This window comes from Daucus carota, chromosome 1 (assembly GCF_001625215.2).
Source record: "Daucus carota subsp. sativus chromosome 1, DH1 v3.0, whole genome shotgun sequence".
NCBI classification, from domain to species: Eukaryota; Viridiplantae; Streptophyta; class Magnoliopsida; order Apiales; family Apiaceae; genus Daucus; species Daucus carota.
In genome coordinates, this window is record NC_030381.2 from 11338161 (window position 1) to 11357050 (window position 18890).

The following is an 18890-nucleotide window of genomic DNA, read 5'->3' on the forward strand; positions in this document are numbered from 1 at the left end:
AAGTGACATGCATTCCCACAGTTGAAGCACTTGAACTTGGATCAATCCACCATGCTTCTATCAGAATTGGGATTGCCTTTGAATGGTTTTGCAGAATTAAAATTCTTTTTGAATTTTAATTTAGAGAATCTTCTTGACTGGAAAGTCAGATGCTCATCAATCCCATCATTATCTTCACCAGAATCATCTTCATCTTTCACCTTTCCTTTTCCTTTCCTTGATTCTGAGCTCTCTTCCTTGATCAACTTCTCAGTTTCTTCAACTTGAGATTTTCCCTTGTCCTTGACAGAGTCCTCAAAAGATGCAACCAGAGCCACATATAAATATCCTTTCTTTTGACTCTTTTCTATCTCTTCATCTTGTTCCATTTCAAGCTCATAGGTTTTCAAAGTTCCATACAGCCTCTCAAGAGTGTAGTCTTTAAATTCTTGAGTGTTCCTTAGAGAGACTGTCATGGGCTTCCGTTCTTTAGGAAGGGCTCTTAAGAATTTCAGATTCAAATCCTTGACCTGGTACATTCTTCCAAAAAGCTTTAGACCATTTAACAGTTCTTGAAATCTGTTAAATGTGTCACTCAAATTTTCACCAGCCTTGAAATGGAATGACTCATATTGTTGAATCAGCAACTGCATCTTGTTCTCTCTTACTTGCTCATTTCCTTCACAGATGGTCCTGATGGTGTACCAAACTTCTTTGGTACTTGTGCAGCTGATGACACTATCAATCATTTCTTGATCCAGACCATTGAACAGAAGGTTCATGGTCGTTTTATCCTTGTGCACTTCTTCAGTGTCTTATTGAGAATATTCATGAATAGGCTTGGGAACCATTTTTCCTATCATGTCTTCACTATCAGCTCCAATACTGGTACAGACCTTCATGGGAACATGAGGTCCTTTCTCTATACAGTTGACATAGCTTTCATCAATTGACAACAGATGCAAATGAATTCTCAATTTCCAATGAAAATAGTTGTCTTCGTCAAGAACGGGAATCTTCACTCCAGCATCCTTCTTTCCCATCTTTCTCTAGCAGTGTTGATCTTTTTCCCTGTTTGTTGGGAACCTGGCTCTAATACCAATTGTTATTTTACACTAAGTATAAGAAAGATTGTAGAAGGGGGGGGGGGGGTTGAATACAATCTCTTAAAAACTTAAAAGATTCAAGAACAAATAACACTTATAATAACCGAATGAAAAACACCAAGTACTAAAAATACGGGTAGATTGAATGATCCACCCCTGAGATTTTATATTGAAGAATCTGTGGATTGGTTACAACTCTCACAGCTGCAGGTTCAACACTTGAACTGTTTCTAACTCTCAGATTTTCTCTCAAGTAATTTGAACAAGTTCAACTGATGCTACTAACTTGGTTATATATTCCAAGTTTACAAAGTTTTAACTAGAATACAAATTCTGCACTCTAAATCTAAACTATGTTGCACATCTTTGTCTTATGCATGCCTTCTGTGATGTCTTCATCTTTGACCATCTTCTTGATTTGATCCAGATTGCATTGCATGAGATAAGAATATTTCTGGTTCTTCTTTATTTTCCTAATCAGGCTTCCATGTCCATTTTAGTGCAATTCGATCCATGTGACTTGTCAGAATTAAGCTCCAGTCGCTTTCAATGGATGTTTGCTTCATCCGTTGAAAATGCCTTCATCCATCGAGCGAATTACAGACTTTATCGATCGAGTACTGTTCCAGTCTCATCAGTTGAATACTTCAGCTTCATCAGTTGAACACTTTGTCTTCATCAGTTAAATGCTTGGTCTTCATTAGTTGAAACACAGTGCACTCTTCATCAGTTGAATTGTTACAACTCATCAATTGAATATCCTTCACTTAGAAAAAATTACATGGCATCGGATATTTACAATCAGCCATCCTATTCTATCCATCCGTTGATAATTCCAAAGATAAGTGATACAACAACTACAACTGAATTTTGATAAAGATTCTAATAAAACATGTTACAAGGTGTTTATGTTATCATCAAAATTATTGATTTCTAACAATTGGTTAATAGAATCTTACTATTAATTTTTCACTTACCTCAAAAATAAAAAATTATAATACATCACGTTTTTAATTAAATAATAAAAAATTAATCAAAACATTAAATAGAAAACATTTAGTATTCTACCAGATGTTCGTAATATCTAATAATTTTTTACGAACAATACTATTAAAATATTCTTATTTAACATCTTACAAAATATACACACTATTTGATTAACATAAATAATAATATTTGCAATTTATTAATTTCTTTTTTATATTATTCATATCTCAATCAATTAATCAGACTGACAGAGCATTTAGTGTATATTAAATTTGAATTTCAAATTTTATATTCAAAAGATTCACCTTGATAAATAGAATAGATTTAATCACATTACTTTAGCATTTATTTTTATTTATGATTTTTTGACGGAAGAGATTTCTTAAAGTGTTCCTTTGGATATTATTATAATTTTTGTATTAGGATTCTTTTTATATTAATTGGTTTTAGATTCTTCAAAATATTGATTATTAAAAGTACGAGAAGAGTCAAAAGAATTTCATACGGTAAATAATTTATACAAGAAAAATCTTAAATTTTAAAACAATTTTGCATATTAGAAATATCTATTATTAAAAATAATAAAATATCTTGGAGACAATAATCAAATCATTTGATATTAATATTTTAGATTATAGAACTTAAAAACACCCGGTGATTCTACATATTGATATCAGATAACATCACGGTAACATAGAATACCAAACATGTTGAAGACACAACGGAACTCTTATAAATTACATACTTAAACAACAAATTGAATTCTAATTAGAAACATAACTGCAGACTTTTTTTTGATAAGCAGCAGAAATTATATTAATAAGCGAATAAAATCCAGAATAAAAGACCCCAACAAAAATCCAAAATACAAAGACCCCAACAAAAGAAAACCCAAGTTGATAATAAAAATAACTAGAACACAAACTAGATCACCCAAAAACTAACTCAAGATCAACTTCCACCTTAGTAAAGAACCTAGTATTCTAAGCAGATCATTTAGAATCATCCAAGATTTCCAACTCCAAGAGAACCTGATCAACATCCATCAAGTCTTTACTCACGTCGCAGAAACGAGAAATCGAAGAATCAAAAGGGACGATCTTCGAGGAAAACAAAAGCTCTTCAGAACCTAGCTTAGCATCCTCTGATATGTTTAGATCATGGAGATTTTTAAGCATTTTACCCCTCAACACATCCTGAGCATTTTATCCTCTAGACTTAGGAACTCACAGAAGAACCAATTTTCTCATAAATCAGTTTCCACCTCGTTCTTCTTCGGCCCAACTTCTTCCGATTTCTCTTCCAACAACTTTCAACCCAAGAAAGCCACTCCATATCCGGACAAATTAATCGAAGTCACTTGATCCTTATCACCGATCACGAAAATGCAATCAACAACCAATTCTTACCTACCCCACCAACATTCATAGTCAATGCGGAAGTATTCCGAACAAGCAAAAAAACACAGCAAGATTCAAAGAAAATGCACAAATTGAATTAGTCCCAAAAATCCAATAATCAAAATGGAAATTCGAAGTCTACCCCAACAATATGAACTCAAAAATCAACCAAAGCACTGACAGAATCACAAAACAACATAGTGAAACATAATAAAGCGAAGTAATTGGGTTCAATTTAATCCCTTTAGCATCCAACAAAATCTGAATCATTACCACTCGTGTTGTCATGGAGATTCTTCTCCGTCATTGAATCCCTGACAGAGATTGGATGATTCTGGAGGTTATACGAACGTGATAACAAATAAATTTTATAATTTCATTTAGGATCCATGATAATGAGACGTAGTATAAACCTTGAATCGATGAAGCACGGTGTTTCATCGTGGCTGTCTTTTTCTTACAATGAGGGAGATTCTTCTCAGAGGAAAATATATGTAATGATTTCAGATTATTTTGTGCTTTGATTGAATTGTGGCAGATGCCAAAAATAAAAAATCTTAAATTAAGCAACAATAGATTCTTTATGATTTGCCCCTGTGTGTGTTAGATTAGGATATATATTTGATTGATTTCAATTTAGGAAATAGTTAAATATGACAAAAATAATCAACGGTATCTAGGAGGGTTCCTCGGTTTTCTTGATAACATAGTTTTCTATGGAACCTCATATATATATATATATATATATATATATATATATATATATATATATATATATATAAAGAGAGAGAGAGAGAGAGAGAGAGAGTCTTGCTATAATAGAAACCTCCTTATCCTAGAAACTAAAAACCCACCTCAAATATCACTAAATTCTAAAGCACATATCACTAATACCTACACCTTCTTCTCCATCTGCCCTGCCATCTCCATCGATTTTGTTCTTTCACCTCCATTGTCGCCTTTTAATTGCAACCCCTGTTGTCTTCCACAGCTCCGGCGAAGCTACACCGCCTGAAACCACAGCTTCATCTCGTTGTCTACCTCCTCCATCATCTCAGCTGCCTCCTCTGCCGCCCCGCCTCCTCTGCCGCCCTGTTTTTGTCTCGCCCCATCCCCTCCATGCTCCCGCCCTTCAATGTCCACCTCCTCTGCTATCTCCACTGTCGTTATTACTCCCAGAATCGATAACAAGCACAGATCTGGAGTTTTCGCTGACTCTTGGAGATTTTCACTAAATTTTCCAACACATATCACTAAATTTTAAAGAGAATATCACTAAGTTGTATTGAGAATATCACTAACTTGTATTGGTTTCTAATTTTTATTTTAAGAGTGGTTTATATATATATATATATATATATATATATATAGAGAGAGAGAGAGAGAGAGAGAGAGTTGGGCTCTATGGAGACCCATTTTTTTTTTTGGAGTATTTGGAGACCACTATATCCACCGTCAGATGAACTAAAATCTCATGGCTGATAATTAAAGATGATTAATAAATATTTTTAATTGAGACAAGGCTGTATTATATTCAACCCCAAACATCCTGCACTACCTCAATGGTAGTAACACTTTCAAAACACATCAATCCATCTTTACTCTTTAATTATGATTGAGAGATACAAAAGCACACATCACATGCAATTTCGAGACTAGGGTTGAGATCGAAATTGGTCAGTCAGGTATCGTTAATATTTATTAACCCATTGTGATTAGTGTGACCATATTTAATATAAAGCGATTGTACTTATTTATAGTTGGTTGTTCATCTCGATTTTGTTCTTTTATTTTGGAATTCTGCAATTCGTGTATTTCATGTTTGATACTTACATAATGATGATTGTGTTATGCATTTTTTCACTTTTATAAAAGAGTTATTGGATTTATCTATTGCTTGAATGACCCTGTTATACATATATATTTTAGAAATTTATTATATTTTAATCATAGGTCTTGATTCAAGTGAGAACAATTTGATTGTGAGAATAATGAGAACAGTTGTTCATTACTTTTCAAAAAGTGCAGAACAAATGTTTTACAGTTATTTTATGTTTTTAATGTTATATTGATCTGCAGCAGAACAACAGTGTTCCCAGTGTTTTCCATAGAGGGCGACCCTCATATGTGTTGTATGGTTTTGAGAAAAATGTTGTTCGTATTTAAAAATCTAAGGTCTAATCTTGTTTCAAAAAAATTAATATTATTTCTTGACCGTAAGTATTGTCCTTGGACAAGGGGAACCGTAGGACATGCGTGTCTAGTTTTAAAAATGTTATAAAATATTACAAGTTTTGGAATCAAGAATAAATGAGACAATAATTAATAATGAGACGAATTACATGCATAATAAATTATATGTATAACATAGCAGGACTTTATCATGTAAAAGTGCAGTACAAAAAAATATGAATGAAGTATCGGGAATTGATATGCTGGTAGAATAATTTTCGGGAAAAAAACCAAGCATAATATGATAAAAGTACTGGGAAAAAGGATGGATGAGAGACTGGTAGCTAACTGCAAGATAACTCCTTGAAGGAAACATAACTGTCAAAGTGCAACACAAATATAGCAACAAGATTACGCAAAATCTATGATTTTTAAATATAGAGTTTATTAGTAATTTGTTTTTGTTTTTTTGAAATATATTAGTAATTTGTTTTATTTGTTTTAATCAGGGCCATTAAATTTAAAAGAAATGGATGGTTGAGATGGAGGTTTCCAATACTCCACTTTACATAGGATTCCAGTGAACTTCTCCCTAATAGATGCTAATAAATCATTTATTTGTTAAAAAAAACATAATTGCTAAATGCTGTGAACTTTTACTTTGTGCAGTAAGTAATAATAAATTACAACAATATCCTTATATTGTATTCCACGTATAATCACACTCCGCCCCCTCTTTAATGTTATTTAATGAATCTGAACACTCTCTGATGAAAGCTTTTCACCGGGATTATTTTGTAAATCCTCGTCAACTTCCTGTATGTATTTTTTATAAATTGTTGTTTGAAAATTATTTTCTGAACACAAGTATAGTGAAAATATTATATTTTATAATTTGATAAATTAATAATCTCAATCAGCTAATTAGATTTTTCTCTAACCATTAATTTGGAGAGGTGTATTATTAATTTATTATAAATATTATATTATATTTTTTAAATTAATAACATCTTTACTTTTACTAATGCTTAATAAATTTATAGATATAATGTTTCAAAAAAAAAATTATAGATATAATATTATATTCTCATTTTATTATTTATACTTCTACTTTGAAAATCAATCTTGTTTATTTATATATTAAGATATGAAATTTAATATAAAAACACTGACAAAAATAAGTAAAAAGAAATAAATAAATGCTCTTTTGATGGTATATAAATTATTTGACATTTTTCGATTACTCTAAAAAATTTAGACTCCATTGTTAAACAAAATATTCCAATTTTTCCGAAAAATTTAATATATATAGTTATTAGAGAAATTTTTTTATAAACTAATAATATCAAATATTGAATAATAAAAATATATATAAGGTCAAGTAACTATGTTATAAATTAAAGTGAACTTTTTTTTTTTTTTTTTGAAATAAAAGGTTGATTTCATTCAATAATCAAAGCATCCGACAAGATTGTCTCCAACAAATAGGATGGAGGAGACGAGATAACAACATAGCTATTAGATACACATGAAATTTTAGCGAATTCATGAGCTACCTTATTCGCTTGTTTTCTACTCAATAAACTTAACCGAGATATCCCCTCGATTTCTAAGCAGATCCTTGCATTGCTGCACTAAAGTTCCGAGCTCCATGTGGTTCAGGAAGTCGTTTACGGCAGTAACTCCTAGAAGCGAGTCACTCTCAATAACTTCGTCAATATATTTTACAAGAATTAAAATATAACTTCTGATATTATATGATCAATATATCTCAATATATATATATATATATATATATATATATATATATATAAATTTAATGAATAACTAATTTAAAACAAGATTAATTATTATAATTAATCAATAAATAAAATATAAAATAAAATAAATAAAAATAAATTAGCCGAGAAAGATGAACATTCGGCTTTCTTATCAAGAATATATTTTTGTTATAATGAAAAGTAGCATCGATAGTGCATATAGACTATACGGCTTCTTAAATTAATTTTTCAAATTTCATAACTACACCTATGAGTGAGCTGAGTTGGGAGTCCGGGAGCTGAGCAATCGGTGAAGTCACGGAACAAAAATTAATCAGAGATTAATCGAATTGATCAGTGATTAATCGGATATTTAATCAGTTCAGTGAACTACGAAACATGGATTAATCGATGATTACTGGTGATTAATCACCAATTTTTAGAACTGACGTTAATCAAATGATAGTCGATTCCATTTAACGAGGCCCTGAACAATGAACATTACGCACAAAAAAAAAGGTTAGTAACGTAATTACACATTACTGCATTAAGCAAATTTTTACTGCATTTACCTATACTCAAAAAAAGTTATTTGCGTTACAGCTCCTCCTCCTCCTCCCTTCAAAATTTGAATTTTGAATTCAAACAACATCCCCCCAAAACTCCCATCTCAAAAACAACACACACAAACACACAGTTTCTAAACCCTAAAAGAAACGATCTGGATCTTGTAAAGATGCCATTCATTTCGGAAGCGGCGAGTGCTATTAAGAGCAGATTTGGCTTCCACGACCGCAATTCGGAGCACAATCCCACACCCATTCGCAGCACTCCGGATGTGCAAACGTCGAAGCAGCAGCTGCTTAATTCTTCAGCTCTACGGAACATTTCGTCGTCGGATCAGACTTGTTTCCAGATTTACGAAGATCCTTCCTTCTGGAAGGACCACAATGTTCAGGTATTTATCTATAATACCATAATACCATTATTGCTATTAATCTAATTGGAATTGGAATGAATTCATTATCTATTCTGCTTATTTCACTAATGAATTCTTCATGTTTGTATATAAATAAGTGTCTAGTATACTCATTTGTAAGTCTATAGCCTAATTATTCAATAAATAATAAAACACACACACACACACACACACACTCTTATGTGATTTTGGATTTTACTCAGGTGATTATAAGACTACGTCCATTGAGTAGTTCCGAAGTATCTCTGCAAGGATCCGGTAAATGTGTCAGGCAAGATAGCAATCAGACTGTTACTTGGACTGGACATCCAGAATCACGCTTTACTTTTGATATTGTTGCGGATGAAAATGTTAGCCAGGTATGTTGCTCAATCATTTCGTTTACTTATTATTTCATTTTAATTTATATACGCTGGGTAATTCATATTACTTAAATTGTAGGAAATGCTATTCAAAGTGGCTGGAGTACCCATGGTGGAAAACTGTATAAGTGGCTATAATAGCTGCATGTTTGCATATGGGCAAGTGAGTTCATTTTTATTCTTATTTTACATTGTTTAACTTATTATTATTTACTTTTACTCCCCTTTTGTTAATACACCCTCATATTGAACAATAACCCGTTTCTCTCTGAATTCATGTCATCAAAGGGCTACTTCCAAATTTTAAAGTTTCTAAGTTTTTGGCATAATTTATAATGTCAATAAATTATTTGTTCATATGTAGACTGGAAGTGGAAAGACTCACACAATGCTTGGTGACATTGAGGGTGGCACTCGAAGGCATAGTGTGAACTGTGGGATGACTCCTAGAGTTTTTGAATACTTATTCTCAAGAATTCAAAAGGTAAATGCTTTCACCTTGATTCACATTATGAATCTGCCTATAGTTTTGGAAGATGAACTCATTGAGAAGAACATATGAATGCTATTTCCAGGAAAACTGAAGTTTCTATGAATTTTGATATTGAACTGTAATTGAATATTTGTCATTGTTTAAGCGATTATATGACCGGTGGTGAGTGAATTTTCTTTCATTTTCTCTTCCACTTGCAAATATACATGTCTATATGTTTTTTGTACCTTTTAACTCTCATGATTTAATTATAAAGGCATATGGGAATAAGTATGCAAAAGTTATAACAAGTGTGCGAAAATACAAATTTACCTTGCTTGAAAGTGGCTAAACTCTTTAAATTTTCTAATTTCACGTAATGTAATTTTGCAATCTATCAAGTTTCTTGTAATTTGTATACAAACATTTTTATATTAGAAGTAATTATATTGATCTCCCAGGAAAAGGAGGCACGCAGAGAGGAAAAGATCAGATACACTTGCAAATGTTCATTTCTGGAGATATACAATGAGCAAATTCTTGACCTTCTTGATCCTTCGTCTATCAACTTACAGGTAACTACAACATTCAATGCTTTACATGTTATAACAGCTTTACTTGCTGCTTAGTAAGACCAACCCTTCACTGTACTTGAAAATAAAGTCATTAACTTACCTACATGTAAGTTTAATACTTTGATTATTACATAACTAGTATCCCTGAGTTTCACTTGGCGTGTAATGGACTTAATGGTCATATATACTGTTTTCAGCTATATCGCTATTCTCTTGATATCTTTTCTTTCCAACAAACATGATTTAAATCATTTGTCCCTCTATGTGCACAGATAAGAGAAGACACTAAGAAGGGGGTTTATGTGGATAATCTTACTGAGGTGGAAGTTTCAAGCTCTCGAGATGTGCTTCAACAACTTGTTCAGGTACTGCAGTTGCATACCTATTAACAATATGCTTCTCGGTATGAGAAATACAATCCTCAACTGTTAGAATCTTCTCCTTTACTAAGATAGCACTCACTTATATATTGCTACAGAACCTTTTAGTTTGTAATGGACACTTGCGAGTAGTAAGTTCTCATTTGTTCACCAACATAAATTAATCTTGTAATAGTTTTATTCTGTAGATCATTATCTGTTACACATATGAGGAAACTATAATTTGTCAAATTAGAATTTAAGCTCACAACATTCGTCTACCACACCCTTAAACTTGCCTTTTCTATGATATATAGTCCAACTTACATGCCCTTATATTTTTCTTTTAGCATCCCCTCATGGTTTTCTAATTCTATCTGATCCTTGTTATTTATGGCTGGACTCTAACTTAATCTATATTCTGATAAATATTTATCCTATACAGGGCTCAGCAAATAGAAAGGTAGCTGCCACAAATATGAATCGTGCAAGTAGTCGTTCTCATAGTGTATTTACATGCATCATAGAAAGTAAAGTAAGTGTTATCTAATCTTCTTTTCTGTTTCAAATTAATTATGAAATTGTCAGATATATCCAGTTTTCTACGATAAAAAACTGGACAAGCTAACTAGTGTTTCTTTGTAGTGGGAATCTCAAGGTGTGACCCATCATCGCTTTGCCAGGCTTAACCTTGTTGATTTAGCAGGCTCTGAGAGGTAACTGATTGTTTTGCTATGCAAACTCTTAAAATTTGCGAATTTTCCTCAGTGTATTGTGGTGTTGACCAAGATATTATCAAATGTTATCTGTACATAAAATTTGGCCTTAATTTTTTTCATTTAGGCAGAAGAGTTCTGGCGCTGAAGGTGAACGCCTTAAAGAAGCTACCAACATCAACAAGTCTCTTTCGACATTGGGGTCTGTTGTTTATGCTTTACAGTTTGCATACTCAATGAATCACGTGTAGCTGATTAATAAGTTGTTCCCAGATAATTTATAGAACTAGACATTTATCATATAGTATGCTTTCTGTTCCTGACAATCGATTTTAAACTGAACTTGTGTGGGATGCAGACTTGTGATTATGAATCTTGTGAGTATATCTAATGGAAAATCACTGCATGTTCCTTACCGTGATTCAAAGCTCACATTCTTGCTTCAGGTAATGATCCTACACTATAAGCTTCAACCCATATCATGGTTGTCACGTCGGTAAGACTAAGCGAGTTCATGACCTCTGGCTAGTCTACTAGTCGATAGCTGTAGACTAGTCAGCAAAAAACAATATATTATTATGTATTAAATATAATAATATATACATTTTGTAATTTAGGTTTATAAGTTCTAACACCTTCACAATATTATATTCCAGATTCTAAGGAATTAAAGATCGAACACTTGAAGAGAATGATGGAAAAGCGGAAAGAGTTAACAAATAACAACAAAGCAAATTACTTGTGATCATGTAAAATATGTAACAATTAACAAATAACAAATAACAATTGTGTGATACTGTGATTTGATCTAATTGTAATTAATTTAGGTACTGGTAGTGCAGCGCAACAACAAAATTATACAAAAATAATATATATATATAATTATAAATGTACAATGCAGATTACTAATAAATAGAGCAGAAGCAATAATCTGCAGAAAATAGAGAAGAAATCTGCAGAAGTGCAGAAAAAAATCACAGAAAATAAAACTGCAGAGTGCAAAAATTAAAACTGTAGAATGCAAGAAACAAATAACCAGAAACAGTTAACATATCAATAAACAGTAAACACATTCTGCTGAAAAGTGGAAACAATAAGAAGTCAGCATTTAAAAAAAAAGTCAGAGTGCTCAATCTGCAGTTCAAGTAGTCGATCGCTTACTCAACTAGTTACCCGACTACTTGACCAGGCGACTGAAATATCGACATTCAGCTAGTCGACATCCCTTTATCGCTTAATCGACTAGTAGTTGACTAGTCGACCGAGATGACAAATATTCAATGAACTCCTATCTTCATTCAATCAGTACATGATATCAATCTAAAGAATGGAGTTCACATTTAGGTTAGTATGGTCAGGTGCAGTGTGTCTATAAAAGTTTTTGATTGTGCCAATCATATATGAAGCATATGCAAATGATCTATATTGATGTTCTGCACGACTTCTCTCTCTATATTTACCTAATACTTATACTTTTTTATTTAGTGTCCTTATCTCAAATTGTGATATTGCATTAATCTGATTCTTAGTCAAAGTATCGGTTGTTTGAGAAAGTCTGAAACCTTCTGTGGCCTCTAACGTTTTGTTTAAACGCTTTTTACTCTTTCAGGATTCTCTAGGAGGGAATTCGAAGACAACTATAATAGCAAATATTAGTCCTTCAAGCTGGTTAGTGATTGTCTGTCTAGATTTTCCCCATAAAGTCGAGAACTTTTGTCCGCTTCTAATATAAATACTTAACAGGGGCATCATTTTATATTATTTTATTGAACAAAGTGGTATCATTTTATTTATTTCATCGAACAAGATTAATACATCAATTGCTTATATAAGAAATTTCAGCAATCTGCATAGTCCAACAAGTAATTGAATTATGTATTTGGTTTCGATTTTGGTGATGGTTTATTTTGTAACAACTTTTTTTGGCCTTGCACAGCTGTTCTTCGGAGACTCTAAGCACATTAAAGTTTGCTCAGCGGGCTAAATTCATTAAGAATCATGTATGTCATCTGTATTGGTAAATCTAACACTTTCACAATAGGCTAGTGATCAGCTCGTATCCTATATATTTGCGGGATCACATTCAACTTGCAGAATTTATAGATTGTATAGCGTCGTTCTCTATTTTGAACTCGTGTATTTGCGAATGTTGGTTCTAATAAAATACATATAATTTTCCTCAGGCTACTGTCAATGAAGACGCTTCTGGAGACGTCCTTGCTATGAGGATGCAAATTCAGCAACTCAAGGTCCTTTCAGTTTTTCTGATTCCATCTACGATTAGATTTGACCAATATTTAGAAATAAAGCTCTACTTTCATGTGTGCGGGTATATAGATTTACTAGTCTCTTATAAATTGACATTCTATTAGAATGTCTTAGCTTATAAATTATAATCCTGATTTACTCTAGTAGGCCTACTTGCTTGACCCCCTCTTACCCCTCCATCTCATTTGCATACATTGTGTGCATGATGACAGGCCTTTTAGTTTCGGTTTTTATTTATCTCCTGCCGTTGCAAGTGGACACTATCCTAGTACATGTGTTCGGTAAACCGTAAACATAGCTGCAGCATTAGACTCTTAAACCAGGATTTTATAGAGTACCCCCTTTAAACCAATATCTTTGCGACATTCTCAGCAGAATGTTTCGAATTTCTTTGTAACTCCCGCATAATCTTGTAACCCGACTCAGTTTTCGTGTGTACAGTGTGCTTTGGCTGTTGTCATATTACAAATTAGAATAATATTACATCAGATACAGACATGTCTCCATCATTTACAAACTCCTTTATAATAGATCTACAAGTCTTACAGTTGTCAAACGTCTGAAACAAGTGACACCCGCATAATCTTGTAACCCGACTCAGTTTTCGTGTGTACAGTGTGCTTTGGCTGTTGTCATATTACAAATTAGAATAATATTATATCAGATACAGACATGTCTCCATCATTTACAACCTCCATTAAGTACAACCTTGTTATGGTATAGACAACTTAAAACCATATGAACTTTTGTGAAACAGAATCATGTTCATTGATTATAACTTTTTCATTCTTAGTTATATGAGAAAGGAATGTCCACTGGTGTTTGCATTAAGATAGAAATCTATTGAGTCTCATAAAGTTGCATTTTTTTCCTTGTTGAAGGATTAAAAATATTAAAGTTTAAGCATGATATTTAGGTTTATGCCCTGGGAGGAATGTGTGGTCTTCCATATATGTTAGTGATTTAGCAAATCTCATTATTAGTGTCTTATTTGCAGAAAGAAGTTTCACGGTTACAGAATGTAGTCAATGGAGGAGCTGAAAATCTTGAGAGTGACGCTTGGTCTGTATCCTTTCCAGGATCTCCAGGATCCTTTAAGTGGGAAGGGCTTAATGGATCATTTAGTCCATTCAAAGTTGATAAAAGGATGTCACAGGTACTACTTCTTTGCAGAGAGATAGTTGTCTAGCTGACCTAAATTTTAAGTAGTTTTATTCCATTTCAGAAAAGAGAGTACGAGGTTGCCCTTGTGGGAGCTTTCAGGAGGGAGAAGGACAAAGACATGGCATTGCAAGCATTGACTGCATCAAATGTGGCAGCAATGGATTTGGTAGGTTCACTAATATTGCTTTTTGGTTGAAGAGAAATGTTAAATGGTGCATGTACTACTTTGAATTTCAGGCTACACAAAGAGAAAAGGAGGTACAGGGATTGAAAATGAGATTAAGGTTCCGAGAATCTGGAATAAAGAGACTGGAAGATCTTGCTTCTGGGAAGATATCAGCCGAGACACACTTGCTGAAAGAAAAGGAAGAATACCTACAGGAAATTGAAATGCTGCGCACCCAGGTGGACAAGAATCAAGATGTCACAAAATTTGCCATGGAAAATCTGCGCCTAAAAGAGGAGATTAGACGGTATGTTAACATAATTACAGTGAAAATCTTGGTTCTCTAAACTGATATATTGACCGGCACACTTTATTCTCTCTGCCATATGTTCCACAACCATTCTATTATCAAGTTACTGAAATGGTTCATAAATTCCAATAATGTGCTGGATTTTAGAACTAAAACAGTTCTTTGGATTGCTGATGTTTGAAAATACAGATTAAAATTAATCTCCGAGGAAGGTGAATGGGAAAGGATGAATGAACAGGTTACGATTTTACAGAATAAGGTACACCTGTTGGCTGCATCTTTTTCTCGTGTCTAATCTTCCTGTCCTGATAATTATGTTTATATTTTCTCACAATATGCAGTTACTCGAAGCCCTTGACTGGAAACTTATGCACGAATCTGATCCATCAACTAATCAGGTTCTCAGAGAACATGATAACGTTTTAAGATTTCACATTTTTGTTTTATTTTGAGCCTGAGTTTTTTTGCTTTTCTGTTTCTACAGAGAATTGTATCTGAGATGGTTATTGATGCTTCAAATGATATTAACATGTTGCCTTCCCCCAAGGTAATAACTTAATATTTTCATGTCAAATGAGTGCCTATAATTTTTTGATGTTAAATGAGTGCCTATAGTTTGTTGATGTTATTTATAACACAAAGTACGTGTACTAAACCTTCTTATGTACAATTAACAGGTTTTTTTAATAGAAGTCTGTTTAAGTGGCCAATTTAGTGCCAGGCTGTTGCTGATACTTCATATCATCTATAATTTACGAGCACTTTTGTTGTTGCCATAATGCCATGTCTATATATTATCATATAGTTCTGGACTTGCTATGATGTGCATAACTATATAAGAAGATGAAGACGAACTACACTTCTAACAGGGTGGTATTTAAATTAACATCAAGATTATGCTGCCCTTGTCTGTTCCTGATAACTAATATAAACTCTGTGTTTTGCCTTTATCTGTACTTGAATTTTTTTGCTACGAATCTTCTGAACATATACTTTCATGAATACATTGTCCTCACTTGTGGATCTAATATCCATGCTAATGGTAGGAACCAACATCACCTTGGAAGGCTGGAGTAAATGAAGAGAATGAGTTCCTACGAATGCAGGTATGGATGCCTTTATATTGTAGTTTTTCTGTCGCTATCAACATTACCTATTTCCAAGGGGTTCAGAAGTTAGCTATGTTTGAATATAAACCTTTGCCTCAGGCTATTCAAAACCAATCAGAAATGGAGTCCCTACGCAAAAAACTCAATTCCTGCATTGGGGAGAAAGATAAATTGGAAAGGTACGAATGGTTCAGTTTCTCCTTAAATCACAATCACGAGGCTCACTAGTAGCTGGCATATATAAGTCGCTGATTTCTATCAACAGCATAGTGATTTAGAATCATTTGCAGGAGTCTAAATGACCTGAGCAAAGAACTAGAAGCAGAGAGATCATTACAAGTTGCCATGAAGGAAGATAAGCAAAACTCACAGCTCCAATTTCCTCCACTAATATCTGATCAACTGATAACTGTTGCTTCAAATGATCAAATCGAGCTCAAAACTATGGTTGATGCAATTGCTTCTGCAAGCCAAAGAGAAGCAAAAGCTCAAGAAATTGCAGTTGCCTTGTCCAAAGAAAATGATGAACTCAGGATGAAACTTAAGATATTGATTGAAGACAACAATAAACTGATTGAAATATACGAACATGCAGTTGCTGAAAATACGAATAAAACGAATCCCCTTGCTACCGAAGAAGAAAAAACTAATAACCAAAGTGGTCACGTAATTGGATTTGCTGAAGAGACTGTGCTACAAAGTAAAGAAGTGGAGGATTTACAACATCAACTTGCAGAAATGCATGAAGAGAATGAGAAGCTACTCGGTCTATACGAAAAAGCCATGCAAGAAAGGGATGAATTGAAAAGAATGCTTTATTCTGCTGAGAGGACGACTCCTATTAATCAGAGGGAAGACATTAATTGCCTCGAAATGCTTGCAAGGGTCGGTGAAGGAGATTCTATAGATTTCAATGAATCTTCCACACCTGACAAAACTGTCGAAAGTGCGGAAGCAGATCCTCTTGCATCATATGTGCATGATGAAGAGAAAGGTACCCAGTTGGTGGATATTCCTGCCGAAACTAAATTTCTACAAGAGGAGTCTCTCTTCGAAGTGAAGGTGCATGATGATTACAGCATATATTCTGGAAGTCCACGAATAAATGATTATCTTGACATAGATGAAATGCCAAGTTTTGTTGATGCAAGGAGTGTTATAGAGTGTGATTTTATGGACCACGATTTCCAAGAGACTGCACCATCTGTTGAGTTAGAAGCATCAGGTGAAGATAAAATGTCTACAGGTCTCGCTCAGTTGAATAAGTCATCAGATGACACTAGAATAAGGGTTTCGAAGGATTTGTATTCAGATCTGGACAAAGTTCAAGACATGCTTTCAACTTCATCCAGTACTATCTCTGCATATCGTTCGCTTGAGAGCGCAGTCATTGAGATTGGTGAACTCTCCAGAAAAATAGAAGCATTAGATGATAGTGTCATAGTTAAACAGCAGGAGCACAAGTCGTTAAAGATCCTCTCTTCAGAGATTCTGGAAAATGGTTCATTGATTGAAAAGAAGTTGATGGCACTCAAGTACTCTGTTTCAAACTTTTCCTCGTCAATCGATTATTTTGAGCAGCGAGAAGGTCAAGCAAGGACAATTTTAGACCAGTTGATATCTAATATAAACCAAAAGAAAGAGGAATTAAGGCAACTCGAAGTTAACAGAAGCAAAACTGAAGAGGCCAAGAAAGCAATTCAGCAATCTAAAGTTGAACTGAAGAGTAATATTGCAGAGCTGAACAGTAAAATTGAGGAGGAGAATAGAAGGCTAGAAAGTGAAAAGGTTCTGATTGCCATAGATGATAACAAGTTAGAGGTTCACCAATGGAGAGGCAGTAAAGCTACTGATTTACTCAAAGCCGAGGAAGACAAATCAAAGCTACAACTTCAAATGAAGCAGGTTCGCCAGAAACTCGGGCTCTTAAGGGAGGAATATGAAGATCTTGGCAGAAAGTTTGAGAAAGTGGATTACCAGACACAACTTGTTCGGAAGGAGATACACAAAGGTTCAGAAAAGGTCAAAGAGGCAGAGCAGAAGCTTCAGAGTATCATCGAAGAAAAGGAGTTTATACAGCAAGCAAAGGATGAAGGGATGACTGAACTAGAAAACCTGATATTTGAGTATCAGCAATATTTCTTTGAATATCAATTGAAGGGCGAGGAGCTGATTATTTTAGATGAAGAATTGCAGATCGATCTGGAAATATTGGAAAAGTTGCAGACGGCAAGAAGTACAGCTATCAAGATGAATGCTCAGTTGCTGGATGAAATGGGTCACTCTGGCTCTTTATCCGACAATATTGTGAAAGAACTTCAAAAAGTGAGGGTATTCATTAGAGAGTTGAAGTCATTATTTGGTGATGACTGCTCACTCAACTGATGCCTTGTAGCTATTCTTTTCCTTTGGCTTGTACAAAACACAATGTTCTCAATGCTGTTATCTAACTCAGTTCGAAATTACCCTGGCGTTCCCTCTTAACAATTCAACAGGCTTTATATATGTTGTATTCCACATGCTTTGAACTCCCAAAATTTTTTCAGTACACCCCGCTTATATGTTGTATTCCACGTGCTTTGAACTAGACCCTGTAATTTCGTACACGACACGATTGAATGACACGAGAAATTCGTGTTTGTGTTTAAGTTTTAAGTACACGACACGAAAGTACATGAACATGAAAGTACACGACTTAGGGGGGTGTATTCGATTGGGATTTTAATGGATTGTTTTTAGTATATGGATTTTAATGGATTGTATGTGATTTTGATTTTGTGTGGATTCTTGATAAAATGTCGCGGAGTTGATTGGATTTAAGCAGAATGCTTCAAAATCTCATGTATTTTGATGGGATTTCAAAAGACTATGCCACAAAATCCATCATTTTATGAAGGCCAAACAAATCCATCAGCATTTGAATACCATCCGATTTTGTTGGATTTTAAACAATCCCAATTGAATACCATCGGATTTTAAAGCATAATTTAAAATCCCAATTGAATA

General features: G+C 33.7%; 1 protein-coding gene across 1 annotated transcript; it reads left to right on the forward strand.

The window, feature by feature from the left end:
• The first annotated feature begins 7997 nt into the window (after positions 1-7997).
• On the forward strand, positions 7998-18349 carry LOC108204794 (kinesin-like protein KIN-12E). The gene is made up of 22 exons (XM_017374409.2): positions 7998-8362; positions 8587-8742; positions 8825-8908; positions 9110-9229; positions 9679-9792; positions 10065-10157; positions 10597-10686; positions 10797-10867; positions 10995-11069; positions 11226-11313; positions 12477-12535; positions 12804-12867; positions 13051-13116; positions 14133-14291; positions 14361-14465; positions 14537-14772; positions 14965-15034; positions 15117-15173; positions 15260-15322; positions 15822-15881; positions 15984-16063; positions 16175-18349. Exons 1-22 carry the CDS (start codon positions 8141-8143, stop codon positions 18267-18269), a joined length of 4227 nt encoding a protein of 1408 aa, XP_017229898.1. The 5' UTR covers positions 7998-8140; the 3' UTR covers positions 18270-18349.
• The last annotated feature ends 541 nt before the right edge of the window (positions 18350-18890 follow it).

Coding starts and splice junctions, on each gene's coding strand:
- LOC108204794 (XM_017374409.2), top strand. CDS start 8,141: ATGCCATTCATTTCGGAAGCGGCGAGTGCTATTAAGAGCAGATTTGGC. Junction 8,743..8,824: donor CGGATGAAAATGTTAGCCAG/GTATGTTGCTCA, acceptor CTTAAATTGTAG/GAAATGCTATTCAAAGTGGC. Junction 15,882..15,983: donor ATGAGTTCCTACGAATGCAG/GTATGGATGCCT, acceptor CCTTTGCCTCAG/GCTATTCAAAACCAATCAGA.